This window comes from Sycon ciliatum, chromosome 7, assembly GCF_964019385.1.
Source record: "Sycon ciliatum chromosome 7, ocSycCili1.1, whole genome shotgun sequence".
NCBI lineage: Eukaryota > Metazoa > Porifera > Calcarea > Leucosolenida > Sycettidae > Sycon > Sycon ciliatum.
The window spans coordinates 10484898-10504831 of NC_088649.1; the positions used below are offsets into that span (position 1 = coordinate 10484898).

A 19934-nucleotide genomic window follows, 5' to 3' on the forward strand; every position below is an offset into this window, starting at 1 on the left:
GACGCCGGTGGCCCTGGCGACTGCTCCACAGTGTTTGCTGCCATGACAGCTTGCTCCAGGGTACGTGGATGCTCACGCATGACCTGTCGCTGGATGTGCGGCATAAGACCCCTGACGAACAGCAGCGCTCTGGTGTGGTGGTCGATTTCCGGCACTTGCAGGCTGAGGCGAGTGAAAGCAGCAATGTATGCGTCCAGCGACCCGCGCTGCGCTGCGGAAATTAGTCCCATACGCGATGTTTCCTCGTTGTGCCGTGGTCCGTACACATCGCCAAGTGCCGCTTTCAGAGCACTTGGTTAGCTTCCAATGCCGCTATCAACCAAAGACGAGCGTTTCCAGTCAAAAATCCTGCCGCGTAGTCGACCCTCTGTGCCGCATTTGGGAGTGCCATGTCCATTGCAAACGTCCATTCTTTGAATGTAGCGGAATCTCCTCCAAACACAGGCGGCTCTTTCATAAGGCGGGATGTTGGCTCCCACGGTTCCGAGTTCGGATGTATCGTTCGGTTTCCTTGGCTAACGCGCTGAGCGGCCTTGATATCGTTTATCAGCCGAACGACGAGTACGAGGAGCGTAAGCAGAGCGACCAGAACACCTGCCAAAAGCAGAGTAGTAACCATCCTCTGCTACCAGTGTAACAGGTTTAATCAAACTTGAAAAGTAAGAGACCTGGTTGAGCGTGCCTCAACCAGTTATATGCAAAATGTGATAGTATACATGTGGCAATGGCGCCAATGAAGGTGCTAATAGACAGGCGTAAGACGCATGAGGTGCGAGGGAGTGTAAAGTTATAGAGAACAGGGGAAAACTGTTACATCTCTGCCACAACCCTGCATCAAAGTTGGAATGGAGAGCAATCAGTGGAGAAGCGGTCGTGTCTTATAGTGCTAAGAAGTGGTGGAGCTCGTGAGAGATTAGGTGGCAACTTCAGATGCAGATCGACGATATGCATAATTTCCTGGAAGTGTGACAATGTGCAGACTTTCTTCCATTTTTGTCCCAAACCAAGAGCATTATATCCCTTGCTGAAGCATTATAATTGGCATTTTAAGGCAGTTTTTGGAGCTTTATGGTTAGCTTTATACGAACACGGAGCATTATCCGCTGGACCCTATCACTGAGTGACATGTCAGTTCGACCTGGTCTACAATTTTTTCACGTTATAGCTACCCAGCTTATGTTACTACTGTACTAGTCATTTATTTTTTGAGTATTGTGGACATCATCATGAAAACTCTTGAAAAAAGGCATAAAATGGCGTCAAAAACAATAAAATTTCTGATGAAATGTTTTGAAACAAAACTCGGAGTAACAGCGGAATGAGACTTGTTTGATTCATTGCTGTGTAATATTTGTAAGACTCCCCGATGTATATTGACTATATATTCCCAACCGGGTCACAGGTGAGCCGGTGTTCTTTTTCCAAACTGGTTCAAATATGCCCAAACCGGGTCGCTGACTCGGCTGACCCAGCTCTGGAGTAGACAAAGCTATCCAGTATCGCACCGAATGGTGGGCAAATATATCAATTTTCATTTAACGCAGGTGGTAGTTTCAGCCAATGAGCTGCGCAACCTGTACTGTATGCTTCCCGAAAAGTATCAGATCCTACTGCGCAAGAATATCACCAAGAAATAACCGTTTTTTTTTCAGATGAGGCCTACAGCGACATCAATGCCAACGCTATGAAGACCGCTACGGAGCTTGGCTTAGATGATATGAGATTGGTTACTTGCTAAGACGCAGTGTTTTTTGTAACATGAAAAGACGACAAGACCGGGTTCACTGACTTCCTACCCTGCCAGCTAAAACCTCCCGCGACATGTAAAACAGGCATGGTCAGCCAGGCAGTTTTAGATGGGATCATTGGCATGGTACGCAGTACCGTGAGCCCCAACTTGTGGCACCACAGAAAGTCGGTCATAAACTGGCTCCGCTACTTCAACGAGAAGCCAAAGAATTTCTGGTGTTCCCTTTAGCCAATTTTTATCCATCAATCACCAGAAAGCTCTTACTAGAGGCATTATCTTATGCCAGGTTGCATGTCAAAATTCCCCAGAGAGATGGTGACATAATGCTGCAGGCCAAGAATTCCTTGCATTTTTACTGCGGCGAAGGCTGGATGAAGAAAGAGAACAATAACGCTTTTGAAGTAAAGATGGGATCGTTTGATCTCGCTAAAGTGTGCGAGTTGGTGGGTGAATACACCCTAAGTAAACTGAGGCTTCGTCTTGAGGAAAAAAGCGTCGGATTATGCAGCAATGATGGTTTCGCCATCCTGAGACACGCCTCCGGGCATGATGCGGAACTCACCCGGGTACCTACCAATCTTATCACAAACCGAATAGCACCCCATAATAATAATAATAATATAAAGGACTTGCAGTCAAACCACCCACCAAAAATCCTGAAGATTATCCCTACTGGCGTAATGAAGCGGATAAGCAGCATTCCGTGTAACGACAAGGTTTTCGAAGATACCAAACTGCCATACCAGTATGACTTTGAGAGGGGGGAGAGATTGAGAAAGAGAGTACATGGGAGCGTGTAGTTAAGCAAGTTCATGCAGCAGGCTTACAAGACTTGCTTGCATCCAGTTGCTGGTCACCAGGTGAAGGTGGACCATCTTCTTGAACTGCAGCATCCCGTTCTTGTATGGCTGCTGTGTGAGGATTCTCCGAGGTAGGGAGTTTCATGCGCTCAGCCCGCAAGCATGGAGAGCATTGGCCATGGTTGAGCGGGAACGGCAAGGTAGGCACACGGGAAAGTAATGTTACTGGCGTCCCTGGGCGATGAGTCGGGTGTTGGGGGTTTCATCTGCCAGCTGGAGAAGTTTGGGCATAATTGCTGTCAAGTGGCTCGTCGGTGGGAGGAAGCAGAGCTTATACAGGAAGATCAGGGCCGCCGCCCTGCGCCTATGCTCCAGGCTTGGTACGGAGACTCGAGGGCCTATCAGCTTTAGTGCCTGTGTTGTACAGCGTCCAGGTGGGCCAGTGGAGCCCCCATCCAGACTAGACAGCAGTACTCCATGGTTGGTTGTATGAAGCCGTTGTACACAGCAATACGGCCAGGTGCTGTCAGAAGTGGTGCCATCTTCCGGAGAAAGTGGAAGCGTTGGTGGGCCCTGGTGGCAACCTGGCGTATGTGGGCCAAGAATCGCAGTGTTGTGTCGAACAAAACCCCGTGGAGCTTTGTCTCGCCCACTTCAGACACCCTGGTACCGTTGAACAGTATGTGAGGAAGAGGTGTTGCCGGATGGTGAAAGTCAATCGTGAGTGCCTGGGACTTGGTCGGTTCGAAAGCCATTTTCCACTCAGCACCCCATCGAGCGATGGAGTCCACGGCAAGCTGAAGCTGGATCGCACTCTCCGGGATGTCAAACGTGGCCGCAATACATTGGTAGACGGTGGTATCATCTGCGTATACACCCAGAGAGGTGCTATCCGGTATTACTTCCTCACAGTCGTTTATGTAAACCAGAAACAGGGTTGGACCCAGGATGCTGCCCTGGGGACCCCAGAAAGCACAGGGTATTCCAATGACTGTTGTACTCCGACTACAGCACGTAGTTGCCGGCAGCAGAGGTAGTTTGAGAGCCAGCCAAGGATCACTGATGCCGCATGCCTCTGCTTTATGGAGGACACCTCGATGTGAAACCTTGTCGAACTTCTCGGCGATGTTGATGGCCAGTGCATGTACCATGCCGCCGCTCGCCGCAGTGGATGACCAGTCGTTGTGCAGCTTCAATAACAGATCTGATGTACCCAGTCCCTTCCGGAAGCCATATTGCCGAGAGGAGAATACACCGTGCTTAGAGAAAACAGTGGTTGCCAATTGTTTCCACTGTCTTGGAGAGAATGCAGAGAAGAGACACCGGGCGCCAGTTGCTCAGGTCTGATCTAGCTTTCTTCTTGTGAATCGCAAGAACCCGGGCAATCTTCCACAGCCTCGGTTGCACTTGCTGCCGAAAGCACAAGGAGAACAGCCGGGCGGCATGCAAGCAGAGCTCGTTGGCATAATTCTTCAGCACCCTGTGGCTTTCATGGGATTCAGTCTTCTGAGCTCTCTTCTGACAGTATCCGTTCAAAAGTGGACTGTAGTAAGTCGAGATGCGGTGCGTGGTGTTACAGGTGGCAGATCGTCTGATAGCAGATCGTTTGGAAAGTCATCTGCTCCGAGGCTGCACTTTGACGAAAAGAACGTGCCAAAGCGCTCTGCTTTCTTGGAGTTGGCCGTGACCCGGACGCCGTTAGTGTCAACAAGTGTTTGTATGGGTGTGCCGCGCCCACTACCACCTGCTTGCTTCAGCGTGGCTCACCAATCAGACATGCTCCCACGTGAAAGTTTGTCCCTCGGCGTGGCAAGGCGTATTGCCTGCGCCTGGCGCAGATAGTGAGTGCAACACCTGGTCGCCTCAAGGGCCCCCAGTCGTAGCTGTGGACGAGGACTCGCGCAGGAGTTGTCCCAAGCTTCCTGTGTTGCCTTCGCCTGTGCTGAACAGTCAGGAGTCCACCAAGGAGGGTCAGACGGGCGGGTTACAAGGTCACGAGATGGTATGAATTGCTTCATGCCTTGTGAAATGATGTCGAAGACATTATGACATGATTTGTTGGGACATTGACTGATGGCTGCGGTCTAGTCAGATTGACGATAAAACGAGAAAGTCGAGGCCGGTCCGCTAGGTTGTAGGGTCAGAATACTCGTTTCGTGGGACATTCCTCCGACACTTGTGTGGGAAATTCAGCCATCAGAGTTACATCCGAGGCGCCAAGGGGAGGTTTGCAACGGACTTTTACATCAGAAAGATAGTCAGACATAATCAGATCCAGTATATTGTCCCCTCGGGTCTTCATCTTAACATGTTGTTCCCGGCCGTGGCTAATGCACCTATCCTCAGGGAAAAATCCTTTTTTGCGTGCCTTTGGAGCGAGTGAGAAAAGGCACAGTAACGTAAAGGCTTGATGTTCATTGTGTCAAAAATAATTTGGAGCATCAGCAAATTGAATTTTCGAGTGAAATTCAAGAATCGTCACTACAGGAACTCAAAGAGTCGAAACTAGGGCTTCTTTCGACTGAAAAAGGCCTGTGAACAGAGAAGTAGTTTTAAATGTAGCTCGCGCACTCCATGCCCTAGTACAAGGAGCAGTGGTCTTGCACGGAGCTACAGTAACGTTACTAGTACATAATGGAGCGGTACTCGTATCTGCGTACATGTACCTGCACAGCGCTCCAGTGCAGTCCAGTACATGGAGCAGCTGTTGTAACACTTGGCGCAGTAGTGACCTAGCCCAAGTAACCACCAACTAATGTTCCTTTTTTAGCAGAGCCTCGACAGAGCAAAAACGGCTGATGGCAGTCTCTTCATCAAGATCAGCCAAAGAGATCTGATCGCCAATGGCCTCAACCAGATGAAGCATCCGTCGCTTCGCTTTGTCCTCAACGACCACGAGAAACACCAGCAACTCTGTTCTATCCAGGTGATCTCCACCCAGGAGGAGAAGCGAGTCCAGCAATCGACTTGCTATCCTGCCATTCAAAGCTTACGTACTCTTGTTATAATGCAACAACCACAGCACATCTCAAAAGGTTTACTTCTCAAGGTCGAAAAGAACTACAGACTGCAGTACTTACTCGAGTGGCGGAGTCAAAAATTGCTGCTACATGCTGAACCGTTTTTTCATTCGAATTTTCGCATAGTTTTTCATTTTGACCCGTCTGTAATGGAACCGAAATTTGATTTGCTGATGCTCCGTAATGTGTGTGCATTCTGCAATGGAGGAGAGTGAAATGGCGTCGATGGGACCAATTTACTTGCATACCAGGCTTGGGGACGACTTTGCTGTGTTCCTACGCCTGGTATGTGGAGGTTGGTCCGTGGAACCTGGTATCATTGCATTGTTCTCATCAGGAGCTTTCCAAAGAGCACAAAATTGGGAAAATCAAGTGAAGGATGCTAAAGTTATGACCTCAGTTTGAAGGTGAAAATTGTGCTGAAATTTCTAATTGTGCTTCAGGCTGTGCTGGTAATCAATGTGCAAAGGTTTAAAATTCCTTTTTAGTCACTTTCAGATAACTGAGTGACATGTCAGTTCGACCTGTTCTACAATATATCCACTTTATAGGTACCCAGTTTATGTTACTACTGTACTAGTCATTAATTTTTTGAGTTTTTTGGCCGTCATCATGAACATTCTTGAAAAACGGCATAAATGGCATCAAAAACAATAAAGTTTCTTTGTCTCAGTCTTACAGGTTATAACTGTTAACCGACCGTTAGGCTAACAGTTAACCGTTAGGCACAGATGTGTCATCGTTTCAGCCCCACTTATCATCTTGTTACAGTCGTGGACCCCATCGCTGCATCTGCTTCATCGCTGCATCGCTGCATCTGCCGCTAGGGTTTACCGGGTGTTAGCGGCCGTCGTGAGTTCCCTTCGGGAATGGACACGATAATTAACTTTTTTTTACAGTCGTGGATAGTTGCTTCATAACTCGTTCCCATGTGTTTTCTTCTTTTACTTCACAAAGAGAGAATGCAAATACTTTAACAGCATTTTTCAGGGCTGGGAGTGAGTGTCATGAAAGTTAATTCGAATGTTACACTCTTTTTGCTAAGGATCTCTAGAAGTCCTTTTTCCCCTTTTCAACTCACTCAACCAATGTGCAACTGATACATTCGGTTTGTCAAGTACTAGCAGTAGTTTGGGATTGAGCTAATCGAAGAGTGTGCGTATAGTGGGAGCTGAAACCCCTCCCGTCCTCCACCCTCCCCTCCTCCCTCCCCTCCCCCCAGCCTGGTTAGTGTAAGAGGAAGTGTGAGTTTTTTTAGGCTGAATACATTATTAACCGTCTTTGCTGAGATGACAGCTATACCATAGCTCCGTGGTTTGAACATCACTGGTCTAAATTTTTGTAATCCTGGTAGTGGCAGTCAATTTTTTCTTTAAACTTTGGGTCCCTTTTCAGCACCTTAAACTAATGAATAGTCCTGTTGTTGACTGTTTGTGTGCCTTAGCGGCGCCGTACACCTCTCCACCTAGCCTGCGAGAAAGGCTTTTCTGAGTGTGCTGAGATATTGTGCAATGCTAAAGCGCAGGTTAATTTGACAGACTGGGTAAGTATGCATATGTCGTTGGCAAGAACTGCGGGACATTTGAGAGCTGTGAGTGCACCTATGCAGTGTCTGCACTAGGATTTCAAGCCAATCAGGCTCACTTTTACCTGGCACAACCCATGAAACCGGGCCAGCGCCACGTCCGTCCAAGTGTTGCTACTGCATTACGGAGTTGTAACTATTTAGGACTCCCCGATGTATAATGACTAAATATTCCCAGCCGGGTCACAGGTGACCCGGTGTTCTTTTTCCAAACGGGTTCAAGTATGCCCAAACCGGTACACCGACTCGGCTGACCCAGCTCTAGAGCAGACAAAGCTATCCAGTACCGCACCGAATGGGGGGGGGGGGGGGGGGCGAATATATCAATTTTCATTAAACGCAGGTGGCAGTTTCAGCCAACGAGTTGCGCAACCTGTACTGTAGTCTTACCGAAAAGTATCAGATCCTACTCCACAAGAATATCACCAAGAAATACCCTTTTTTAAGATGCGGCCTACAGCGACATCAATGCCAAAGCCATGAAAACAAAGTGTTTTTTTTTGTGACATGGAAAGACGACAAGATCGGGTTCACTGACTTCCTCCACTGCCAGCTAAAACCTCCCGCGACATGTAAAATAGGCATGGTCAGCCAGGCAGTTTAACATGGGATAATTGGCATGCCCCGCAGTACCGTCAGCCACACTTTATGGCACAACAGATAGTCGGTCATTAACTGGCTCCGCTACTTCAACGAGAAGCCAAGGAATTTCTCGTGTTCACTTAAGCGAATTTTTATCCATCAATCACCAGATAGCTCATACTACAGGCATTATCTTCTGCCAGGTTGTATGTCAAAATTCCCCAGATAGATAATGACATAATGCTGCAGGGCAACAATTCCTTGCATTTTGACTGCGGGCGAAGCCTGGATGAAGAAAGAGAACAATAACGTTTTTGAAGTAAATATGGGATCGTTTGATGTCGCCAAAGTGTGCGAGTTGGTGAGTGAATACATCCTAAGTAAACTGAGGCTTCTTCTTCAGGAAAGAAGCCTCGAATTATGCAGCTATGATAGTTTCGCAATCCTGAGACACACCTCCGGGCATGATGCGGAACTCACCCGAGTACCTACCAATCTTATCGCAAACCGAATAGCACCCCATCATATATTATGGACTTGCAGTCAACCCCCCCCCCCCCACCAAAAATCCTGAAGATTATCCCTACTGGCGTAATGAAGCGGATAAGCAGCATTCCGTGTAACGACAAGGTTTTCGAAGATACCAAACTGCCATACCAGTATGACTTTGTCGCCAGCGGTCGTCCACAGTTAATGCAGTTTGTTGATAATGCAGCTGGTACAAAGAAGGTGACCCAGAGGGAGGAAGAACACTGAGTCCTTTTATATTTTTACTGAAAGCCATGTGGTGCACGCAATGGGAACATGCAGCAACCATCGTGGTGGAGGCCAGGCGCTCCGTCGACCAACTTGTCTAGACATCGTCATGCTCTGGAGGCACCAGATAAATGGAAGTTTGAGGGAAAGAGAAAGAACAGGGGAAGCGGGAGGGGAAGGGGTGGGGGGGGGGGGGAGATTGAGAAAGAGAATACATGAGAGCGTGTAGTTCAGCAAGTTCATGTAGCAGGTTTACAAGCCTTGCTTCCATCCAGTTGGAGAGTTTCATGCGCTCAGCCGCAAGCAGGGAGAGCATTGGCCATGGTTGAGCGGGAACGACAAGGCAGGCACAATGGAAAGTCGTGTGACTGGCGTCGCTGGGCGGAGAGACGGGTGTTGGGGGTTTCATCTGCCAGCTGGAGAGGTTTGGGCATAATTGCTTTCAAGTGGTTCATCGGTGGGAGGAAGCGGAGCTTGCACAGGAAGCTCAGGGCCGCCACCCTGCGCCTATGCTCCAGGCTTGGTACGGAGACACCAGGGCCTATCAGCTTTAGTGCCTGCATTGTACTGCATCCAGGCGGGCCAGTGGTATCGAACAAAATCCCGAGGAGCTTTATCTTGCCCACTTCAGGCACCCTGGTACCGTTGAACAGTACGTGGGGAAGAGGTGTTGCCGGACGGTGAAAATCAATCGTGAGCGTAAAGGGACTTGGTCGGTTCAAAAGTTATTTTCCACTCAGTACCCTTTCGGGCGATAGGGTCCACGGCAAGCTGAAGCTGGGTCGCACTATCTGGGATGTCGCACGAAGCCGCAATGCATTGGTAGACTGTGGTGTCATCTGCGTATAGAGCCAGCGAGGTGCTATCCGGTATTTCTTCCTCACAGTCGTTTACGTAAACCAGAAACAGGGTTGGACCCAGGATACTGCCTTGGGGACCCCAGCAAGCACAGGGTATTCTGATGACTGCATGTTGTCCTTCGACTACAGCACGTAGTTGCCGACAGCAGAGGTAGTTTGAGGGCCAGCGAATGAGCGGATCACTGATGCCGCATGCCTCTGGTTTATGGAGTACACCTCGATGTGAAACCTTGTCAAACGCCTCGGCGATGTCGATGGCCAGTACATGTAACTCCTTATTCCTTGGACTTTTGCTGACTTGGCTCCTAGACTAATGTACCATTCCACCGCTCGCTGCAGTGGATGACCAGTCGTTGTGCAGCTTGGTTAATAGAATAATTCTGATCATATGTACCGAGTCCCTTCCGGAAGCCATATTGTCGAGAGGAGATTATACTGTGCTTAGAGAAGAAGTTTATGATACAGTGGTTGCAGATTGTTTCCATTGTCTTGGAATAAATGCATGGGAGAGACACCGGACGACAGTTGCGCAGATCTAATCTAGCTTTCTTCTTGTGAATCGGAACAACCCCGGCGACCTTCCACAGCCTCCGGTGCACATCCTGCCGAAAGCACAAGGAGAACAGCTGGGCAACAGGCAAGCAGAGCTCATTAGCACAATTCTTCAGCACCCTGTGGCTTTTATGGGATTCAGTCTTCTGAGCTCTCTTTTGACAGTATCCGTTCGAAAGTCGACGGCAGTAAGCCAAGACTCAGTGTGAGGTGTTACAGGTGGCAGATCGTCTGATGGCAGATCGTTTGTAACGTCGTCTGCTCCGAGGCTGCACTTTGACGAAAAGAACGTGCCAAAGCACTCTGCTTACTGGGACTTGGCCGTAACCCGGACGCCGTTAGTGTCAACAAGAGTTGGTATGGTTGTGCTGCGCCCACTACCACCTGCTTGCTTCAGCGTGGACCACCACTCTCGATCAGACATGCTCCCACGTGAAAGTTTGTCCCTCAGCGTGGCAAGGCGTATTGCCTGCACCTGGCGAAGAGAGTGAGTGCAACGCCTGTTTGCCTGAAGGGCCCCAATCGTAGCTGTGGCCAAGGAGTCGTGCGGGAGCGGTTCCAAGCTTCCTGTTTTGCCTTCACCTGGGCTTAACATTCAGGTGTCCACCAAATTGGCCAGACAGGCGGGTTACAAGTTCACGAGGTGGTATGAATTGCTTCATGCCTTGTGTAGTGATCTCAGTGACATTATGACATGATTTGTTGGGACGTTTACTGATGGCTGTGGTCTAGTCAGATTGAGGATAAAAATGAGAAAGTCGAGGTCAGTCCGCTAGGTTGTAGCGCCAGACCACTCGTTTGGTGGGAGGTTCCTCCGACGCTTGTGGGGGAAATTCAGCTATCAGAGTTACATCCGAGGCGGCAAGGGAGGGTTTGCAACGGACTGTTACGTCAGAAAGATAGTTAGACATAATCAGATCCAGTATATTGTCCCCTTGCGTCTTCATCATAACATGTTGTTCCAGGCCGTGGCTAACACACATCTCCTCAGTGCATTCCCCTGCAGGAGTAGTTTTGTTGCTTCCTAACCACAAGCCGTTGTGCACATTGAAGTCGCCAGCAAGGATAACAGGGCTGGCACTTGCTCCGATTTTTCTGAAATCGTCCGATTTTTGATCGCCTGTCGGACAAACTGGCCGATTTTGTTCCCAAAGAGGGACAACCGATTATTTTATTTTGGGGACTTTTAGTCCAGTTGGCCATTCAGCGCTTCCAGGTCGCGTTTGGCCAGTCATTGTACATGTACATGTACATGTAGCTGTAAAATGCACGAGTTCTTGCATGTGTGTGGACAGTTAAAAATGTGTTCACGGGCCCCAACAGCAAGCCATTTTCCTAGAAAAACTTCACCGGGGGACACCTCCCGACCCGAGTCAAATGTTTCTCCCTCCAAGTGTGGAAAGCCCTGGGATAATCTTCGACCCATGCTGCCTAACTCTGTCAAGAGTTGCATCAAGGTGCTCGAAGAGTTTGGTGTCAGTGCCCAGACAGGAGCCTGGCCTGTAGGCAGCGCCAATGACAGTGTTCGTATGGGGGCCATGTAAACAGATACCCAGATATTTTCGTGAACACCACCGTTGATGTCATGGAGGTGTTGAAAGTCAATGCCATCCCTAATCCAGATTGCAACTCCTGCTCCATGAGCGGTGCGGTCTCGACAATTGGGAGGGGCAAATCCAGGTAGTGAGACTTCCACCTGGGTAACTGTGTCTGCAGTGAGCTTGGTCTCTGTTAAGATAATAACTTCAAGCTTCGAGATCTTCGCTGCGTGCTGAAGCTAACCAAGTTTGGACAGCAGTCCAAATGCATTGGTCATGTAAAGACAAAGTCAGGGAATGGAAGGGCGGGGAACAAAACCTGCTGCAGAGGGGTTAAGTCGGGGAGAAGGCATATTGATAATAGATAGATAGGCTAATGTCAACACTAGAGAGAAAGATGACTAGTACTCACGCTCGGGGAATGCAAACGAGTTGGCTTCTGTTTCCTGGGTCATCTATTCTTGACAAGAGTGAATCTGATGTGGTGTTCTGGTGATATCGATTCCCGCTGGCCCTTGAACGACTTCAGTGCATCAGATAGTACTTTGTCGTCTCTTTCGGCTGCAGTGTAGTGATCCTGGTCTTCTGCATCCGCTTCCGAGCCGCTCGAACCAGTGGATGCAGCTGCTAGATGATATATATTTCTCATTTCGTGTGGGCGCATTTCGTCATGCTGCTCAGGTATGAGCCCTCCGTCAGAGGTGATTGCAATGTCAGGGTCTTCCTCGTCTTTGTGTCCTACAGACAGACTTGGGCCGGTGTTGGCGTTTGTTTCGACCTCTACTACCGGTACTTGTGGGCAGCTTTGCTCCAGTGCTGGTGGGGTTGTTGGAGGTGTTGCTGGCTTCTGCTGGTGGTGGAGGTCAGGTCCAAGGGTGACTGGGGCCTGCTGGGAGCCCATAGTGGGGTCGGCATGTGTGCTCCCACCTACCAGCAAGCTGGCGTAGGCGTTGGATTTTGCCCCCGTGTCCTTGGCATGGCAGTTGACAGTAATATGCTGAAAGCCAAACTGGCTCGGAGATAGTAAGCTATTGACCTCTACAAACGAGTAGACCTGACGACTAATCATTGATTCAAAGAGTTTAGCGACTCCATCAAGGAGGAAAATGGGTCGGTAACTCAGCGGTCAGAGGCATCTCCCCTACCCTTGTACAGGGGAATGACTACCGCTGACTTCCACTCAAGAGGCTGCGTACTGCTTAAAATGCAACGGTTGAAGAGTTCGGTCAGGGATAGGGCTAATACTTCAGCTAGTTCCAGGAGGGTACGGTTGGGCAGCACGACTGCTGGGAGCATCGCACGGAGAGGCGAACTAATGCATTGAATATGGATGCAGTTGACGGGGAGGCGAATTAATGCATTGAACATGGATGCAGTTGACAAAGGCTTGATCTGGAATAGGTCCTCCGTAGGTGGAAGACAGGGAGTGGGCAATGCAGTGAATGATGATGACTTAGACTGAGGTTCTGTACTGTAAGCCGAAAAAAGGTCGGCTAGAGGATTGGCTTTATCCGTTTGTGTGTGTGTGTGTGTGTGTGAGGGTGGGGGGGTGGGGCGTGTATGTATATATGTAGGACTCAGTGAGCAGTCACGTCTCGAAGACCGATCACGATCCACGTGACCAATCAAACAGTCACAAATCCCTGAAGAGCAGTCATAAAGTCACACACCAGTTTGAATCCCGATGACCAGTCAGAAACAGCCGCGACTTTCTCCGTGAACGGTCACAGGACCCACGTCAAAATTTTACGACTCAACTGTAGGCATTCACGCGTTCAGCATACTTTTTTCCTTCACAATCACAGGTTTCAGAAGTGAGCAAGAAATATTTCGATCAACTCTCGATCTCCGCGTAGTCTACTTGTAGCTTGAGTCTGGTGTGTGTGGGCTCCTCTCCAAAACGAAGGGTGGTCGAAAATCTCGCAGGCTTCAGATAGAATTCCTTTTGAGAGGACGTTCTGGCTAGTAGATTGTGCTATTCAGCATATTTGAAGAACAAACTAAATTACTTCGTCGTTCAGAAAAGCTATTTCGGAATATTTTCATTCATGTAATTTTTGCAAGCCGATCTTGCTAGAACAGAGACTGACTTCAACTGATCCAGCATGCAAGCAGCACTCGATTTGTATTTTTGGAGAGGATGGGTGACAAGATTACGGAGTCAGAAGTGGACATCGTCGACGATGCAGAGACGAAAATATAATGAAGATGGAAATGAAAATATGTTCATCTCCAAGAAGGTACTGAGTACATCAAGCACCTTCGTGTGTGTAGCTCTGTCTTTCTTGTGGAAGACTCCACAGAAAAACAATGTCCATCTTGTTGAAACTGAAACTGCCTCTCAGTTGAAGTCGTTCAGGAAGACATCTATTCAAGACATCATTGATCCATTCTCAAGAACCATCGTAAGAAATTAAATCAAGTCATGTTTATCGATAAGAATGGCGAACTAGACCAGAGAAGTGTGAGTGTCTTGTTTTGACTGCAGGAAACTGTATTTCAATGTTGTGGCTCAACGTAGTGCTAACGCAGTTTACTGCTTCGAGCACATCTTCATTCCTACTCCCAACATAACTCTGTAAAATTTATTGATGTAACATTATGGTACATGGTCTTTCTCGTTGTGCTGCTATAACGTGTATAAGTACATGCATACGAGTACTGTCAACCGTTTACTGTCTCCTTGTCAGTGTTTTTGGGCGATCCTCCACACCTTCATTTGTCTTCTAATTATTAATTTTATAGAAATATTCACTCACTTTAACGTCTTTTGTTTGCTGGTGCGAATGTAGCCTGCGATGCCTGCTTGTTAGTGAGAGTGCACCAGACATGTATCGATTTGTATGTCTGACGAGATGTTCTTGAACTGGCATGCTGCTTTGACAAGAGCTTTGCTTAAATAAGGTTTAGAATTGGGTGCTCAATGGCCTGGAGGAATTAATCATGTTTGCGATCAGTATCACCAAGAGTACGGTTCTTCCGTCTACGCATCTCTTCTTGGCTTGTGGATTGGTTGAAAAGAGATAAAATAAGAATACAGAAATACTTGTGTCCAAGTGTCGTCATGAAAACAAGTTCTACCTCCGTAACTTTGTCCGCAAGGTCACGTGAATCTAGGTGGTAGTCCCGCTGCCTATTTGTGTGTGTTGTGTGTGTGTGTGTGAGTGTGTGTATGTGTGAGTAAGTGTGCGCGCACATGTGTGAGTGTGTGCGTGTGTGTGCATGCGTGAGAAAGAGTGTGTGTGTGTGTGTGAGAGAGAGATAGAATGTGTGTGTGAGAAAGAGATTTAGAGAATGTGTGTATGTGTGTGTTTGTGTGTGCGTGCGTGGATGTGTGTGTGTGTGTGTGGATGTGCGTGTGTGTGTGTGTGTGTGTGTGTGTGTGTGTGTGTGTGTGTTGTAGAGAATGAATGTGTGTGTGTGAGAGAGAGAGATTTAGAGAATGAGTGAGTGTGTGTGTGTGTGCGTGTGCACGTGTACGCGCGCATGAGTGTGAGTGTATGTGTATGTGAGAAAAGGGAGAGAGTGTGGGTGTATGTGTGTGGGTGTAATGGTGTGGGCATGTGTGGATTTGGCATTTAAGTCCCCAGCTCTATTTTTATGTCATTCACCCTGGAACTGCTGCTGCATAGCCCCAAGTCTGAAGACTAGGCAACTTCACGCCTGCACCTGACTCTTGCGCTATGATACGCGTCGCCTATGATACCCCTCAGAATTTCCCACCTTGCTCCCCCTTATGTTCAGGCTGCCCGTTTAGGAGCCATTAGTTGCCTGACGATCGTAGTAATACGTGAAACTCAGAGTTGTGACAAAGCCTCCAATCTCTCTTGTAATACAGAAATACCTATATTCTGCCTGTGACTACTCACAGAGAAAGAGTGGTCACAACTGTACATTCCGCGTGTAACTGTTCGAATGGAATTATAGTGGTCACAACTGTATTCTGTGACCGCTCAGCTCATAGGGAATTATAGTTTCCACAACAAATCCTGCAGTACGAAGCACTCTGCGAGCAGTCACGAACTGTGTACTTTACACATGTACGTTGTAAGCTTGTGTGCAGTGCTTTGTGAGTACGATGCTGAGGCATGTAGCACGGCGGTGTGATACTTGCTCATGCAATAAAGTTTTTTTGCATGTTGAAGAGTACGGTTGGACTTTTTCGAGCTCCGTAGTTTGTCGTGCGATTTCTCAGCCCAGCTGGCACCAGGCCGGTTTGGTGGTAGTTACAGGGTATAAGAGAAGAGTGGTGAGTAGTAGATAGTCTAGGTAGTACTAGTAGGTAGACACAGGTAGCTATGCCGGCCAGAACTGCCACTCGCAGCCTGCTGGAATCGGAAATAAAACTTTTGAGCTCCATCCCTGAAATCGAATCGTCCGTCTTTGAAAGTGTCAAGACGCTGTCAGCGCTCGAGTCGGAATCTGCAAACCGGGAGGTCGGTCTCAAAAACCGGATTGATGAACTGGTCATGCAGATAACAGGACTGAAAGAGGAGGTTGTCGCCATGAAGGAGTCCGCCATTGCAACGGCAAGTGTTACCTTTTCTCCAGCTGAACAACAGCCCCAGAGTACGACGAGGCGGAAGGTAGTTGTATGTGCCGTGTACCGACCCGGGTCGTGCCCTGGACAAGATGTCTCTCTGCTTGAGTATCTTGACTCAGTCATGGATCAAGCTCGATCCCTCGGGAACAGCGTTGTGATAGCTGGTGATTTAAATGTTCATAATGAAAGCTGGCTATGCAGCACGAAGACTACACCAGATGGTGAATACATGGAAGAACACTCTGCGTTCCACGGGCTCCACCAGCACGTTACTCAACCGACACGTGGTGAGAACACCCTGGATCTCATACTCAGCGACTTCTCGGAGACCTCAGTGGTGGTAAATGTACTAGACCCCATTGGAGCATTAGACCATGCCACCGTTGTGGCCACTTTTCATGCCACCCCACTCCGCGAACCACCGACTAAACGGCGTGTTTGGAGGTATGCTCAGGCAGACTGGGGCCGGCTTCGGCACTTCTACTCAACAGCAAACTGGGATATATCAGAAGATCCCGAAGCGTCCTGCAGATCAGTACCCGCTGTTGTCATGGAAGGTATGAATTGCTTCATCCCACACAAAGAACTTTCGACGAAACCAACAGATCCATCCTGGTGGACGCCGGAATGCTCAGCCGCTACCCAGGTAAAGAAGAATGCATGGAACCTTCTGAGGAGACACCCCACCTGCCACCAGCAACTCATTGACTACAATGCCAAAGTCCGAGCCTCTGCCAATTGCCTGCGTCTCGCAAAGCAGGCAGAATCTGCCCGCATCCGAGATCGGCTCAAACATGGATCACTGCGAAACAAGCAATGGTGGTCACTCCTGAAGCAAGCTGCAGGCTCTGGCCGCAGCTCATCTATCCCTGTCCTACGCAATGCCCAGGGCAGAGAATATGTCACCAACCAGGAAAAGGCTACTTGCTTTGGAGAATTCTTTGCGAGCAAATGCAGTGTGGGTGATCAAGATCTACAGCACTCCGACCTTCCTGACCTTCCTCCTAGGTGTACATCTGCCCTGATAACTGATTTCGGGAAGCGACAGTCCAGCGCCAGCTCCGCCAGCTGGATCCGACCAAGGCTACCGGACCCGATGGCATCCCTGCCAGAGTTCTGAAGCAGTGCTCAAAAGTTTTGGCTGCACCACTTGCCAAGCTGTTCTCACTCCGTTTCCGGTTCCATGTCCAGCCCTCTCTCTGGAAAGTAGCCCGTGTGGTCCCGATACACAAGAAGCAATCTCACTCTGCTGTTAAGAACTACCGACCTGTGTTCTTGTTATCTGTTGTCTCCAAAGTCATGGATAGGATTCTCAACACTGCCATAATCAATCATGTTGAGCATGAAAAGGCCTTGTCCATCCACCAGTACGGATTCCGGCAGGGGCTCAGCACATCTGACCTTCTCACGTCTCTCAACAACTCCTGGGTGTCCGAAGTCAACCGTGGTGGCACAGTCCGCGTGCTGACTGTAGACATAGCAGGAGCATTCGACAAAGTTTCACACCGAGGTGTGCTCCACAAGGCTGCGTCATATGGCATCACTGGTCGCCTCCTCAACTGGCTGTCTGACTACCTGTACGACAGGAAGTTGCAGGCAGTAGTCGGGGGAGCATCTTCAGAATCGTACAAGATCGATGCTGGGGTTCTTCAGGGGAGCATCTTTGGGCCCACACTGTTTTTGCTGTATGTGAATGACGCCTGCGACGTCCTACCGGAAGGGATCACTCCGGCTGCGTACGCAGATGACACCACGCTTTATGCCCACATCCCAACGCCACATGCTGTGGCAGAAGTGTGCCGCAACCTCCAAGCTAGTGTGGATGCACTTGCTGAATGGGGTGCTCAGTGGCGCGTCACTTTCGAGCCAACGAAATCACAGGCCATGACTGTGTCCCGCCACCGCAGACCCTGGGAGACACCACCCATCCAGTTCAACGGCACAGCGGTCCCGGAATGCTCGCGGCTGAAGCTCCTTGGAGTGACGATTGATGCCCATCTATCATGCTCAGAGCATCTTCGAGGAACTGCAGTGCGTGCCACACAGCGAATTGGTTTCTTACGGAAGGCGTGCCATAGCATACCGGGGGTTCATTCGGCCTCTAATGGAGTACTGCCCATTTGTATCGATTGGAGCTGCGGCTACCCATCTCTCACAGCTGGACCGAGTCCAGCATCGTGCCCTAACCCTGATTGTGACAGGGGCTGCAATGGACACTCTGTCCCTGCGGCACCGTGTGGCCGGCCTCACAACCCTGTAAAAGCTCCATTACATCACAAGCCCACCAACTCTTGCAGCGACACGCCCAGCCAGAGCCATCGCACCCGCCATCGCGCCTGCCACACGTCGCCGCTCGGCAGCCAACCTTGCGCACGAGCTTCAACTCCAGACAGCCCTACCTGCCAGATCGTGCAATGCTGCGCTGCGCTCTTTCCCGGAGTGCCTCATCGAAGCCTGGAATGAACTGCCAGCCACTCTCCTCCGCGATGCACCGTCTGCCAAAGGGATGCAGCAGTTCAAGGTTCTGACCAACCGCTACCTGAAACGGTCTGGGTGGTCATTGGCCACGGACATCGCCCCCTAGGCTACTGCCATTACGACCCTGTTCCTGTTCTTGGAGCACTCCCTTCTCATCAAACTCCCAATCCATAATATACTATGCCCTTATCTCTCTCTAACTCTCCTCCATTGTCACTCGAACCCGGCCGGTAGACACCTCCCAGGACAATCTTGTGCCCGGCGCTGAGCTGGATGGATACCCACAAGACTTCATGCTGGGGGGCGGCCAGTTCATCGATGATCAAGGCTGGGAGAGTAGATCGCACCCAGATTGCAACTCCACCACCGTGTGCTGTGCGGTCAAGCCTGAATGGAGGGCTATAGCCCGAGAATATCGTGTCCCACACTTGGACCTTCTCTGTTGTGAACTTTGTTTCGGTTACCACTGCGACGTCAGGGTTGTGCTGTAGCAACGCGTGCTGGAAGTCGTCTAACTTGCTACTTAACCCGAACGCATTTGTGCTCAAGAGGCGAAATGGAGCAACCATGGAAGAAACAACAAGAAAAAAACCAAAAGCTAAAAAATACCAAAATGTTAACCTAGAGCTAAAGTTCTTAAAAAACAAAAAGGTCCTGAACGTGTTTCTAAGATTTAAAAACGCCAAGTGTTCTGCTTGCTGCCAGCTAGACCCTTTCTCTTTTTCTTTCTTCCACGGACTTCGGTGAATTCGGTTTCAGCTGAGGGGGAGGTCGAGCTTCGCTGCCGTTTGCTGTTGGTGCCTGCTTTGCTGTTGCTCTTAGCGCAGTCAGCCAGTAGGGCCATTGCTCTGTCTTCGTCACTAGCAGGATCAGAGTGGGCCAGAGACGTGGTGGGATCAGGCTGCGGTGGGGAGGGGGTGGGGGTTCCTCCATCCGACTCCTCAGCCCAGCTGCTGTCGGGGGACAGAGCTAGAGTGAAGTCCGGCTCACCTTCAGTGCTTCCCACTGAGGCAGATTCGGGTTCCCTAGATGCATCCCTTTCTGCATCCGATCCTCCTGTAGCAGATGAGTCCGAGTACGGTTTGTCTGACCCCACGCCACTAGCACTGGCAAGCTGGCGGTTGGCTGTCGTAGCCGAGGGAGGCTGCTGATCCAATGAGCTTGGATTTCCCGCCTCCCGTCCTGCTACTCTTTCTGCATCCGACCCTCCTACAGCAGATGAGTCCTGTTTGTCTGACCCCACGCCACTGGCCAGTTGGCGGTTGGCTGGTGGACCCCGACCCCATGGATTTGTCGTACTCCGTGCGTGGGTGAGGCGATTTGGACAGACCTTTGCCTCATGTCCGCCTTGCTGACATCGAAACCATGTTTGCGTTTGACCTGGGTACCAAACCCGTACCGTAGTACTACCGGAACCTATACGCACAGTAGACGGCATGCTCTTCTTCAAACTCATCCTTGCATGGCGGG

General features: G+C 49.6%; 1 protein-coding gene across 2 annotated transcripts in view; it reads left to right on the forward strand.

Annotated features, from left to right (window-relative positions):
• LOC135820959 (uncharacterized) overlaps positions 1-19934 on the forward strand; it is a 229129-nt gene that overhangs the window by 109427 nt on the left and 99768 nt on the right. For both annotated transcript variants that reach the window (XM_065334020.1, XM_065334018.1), the window contains exon 10: positions 7015-7113. In XM_065334020.1, coding sequence (XP_065190092.1) covers positions 7015-7113 — 99 coding nt within the window. The remainder of the gene's footprint in view (positions 1-7014; positions 7114-19934) is intronic.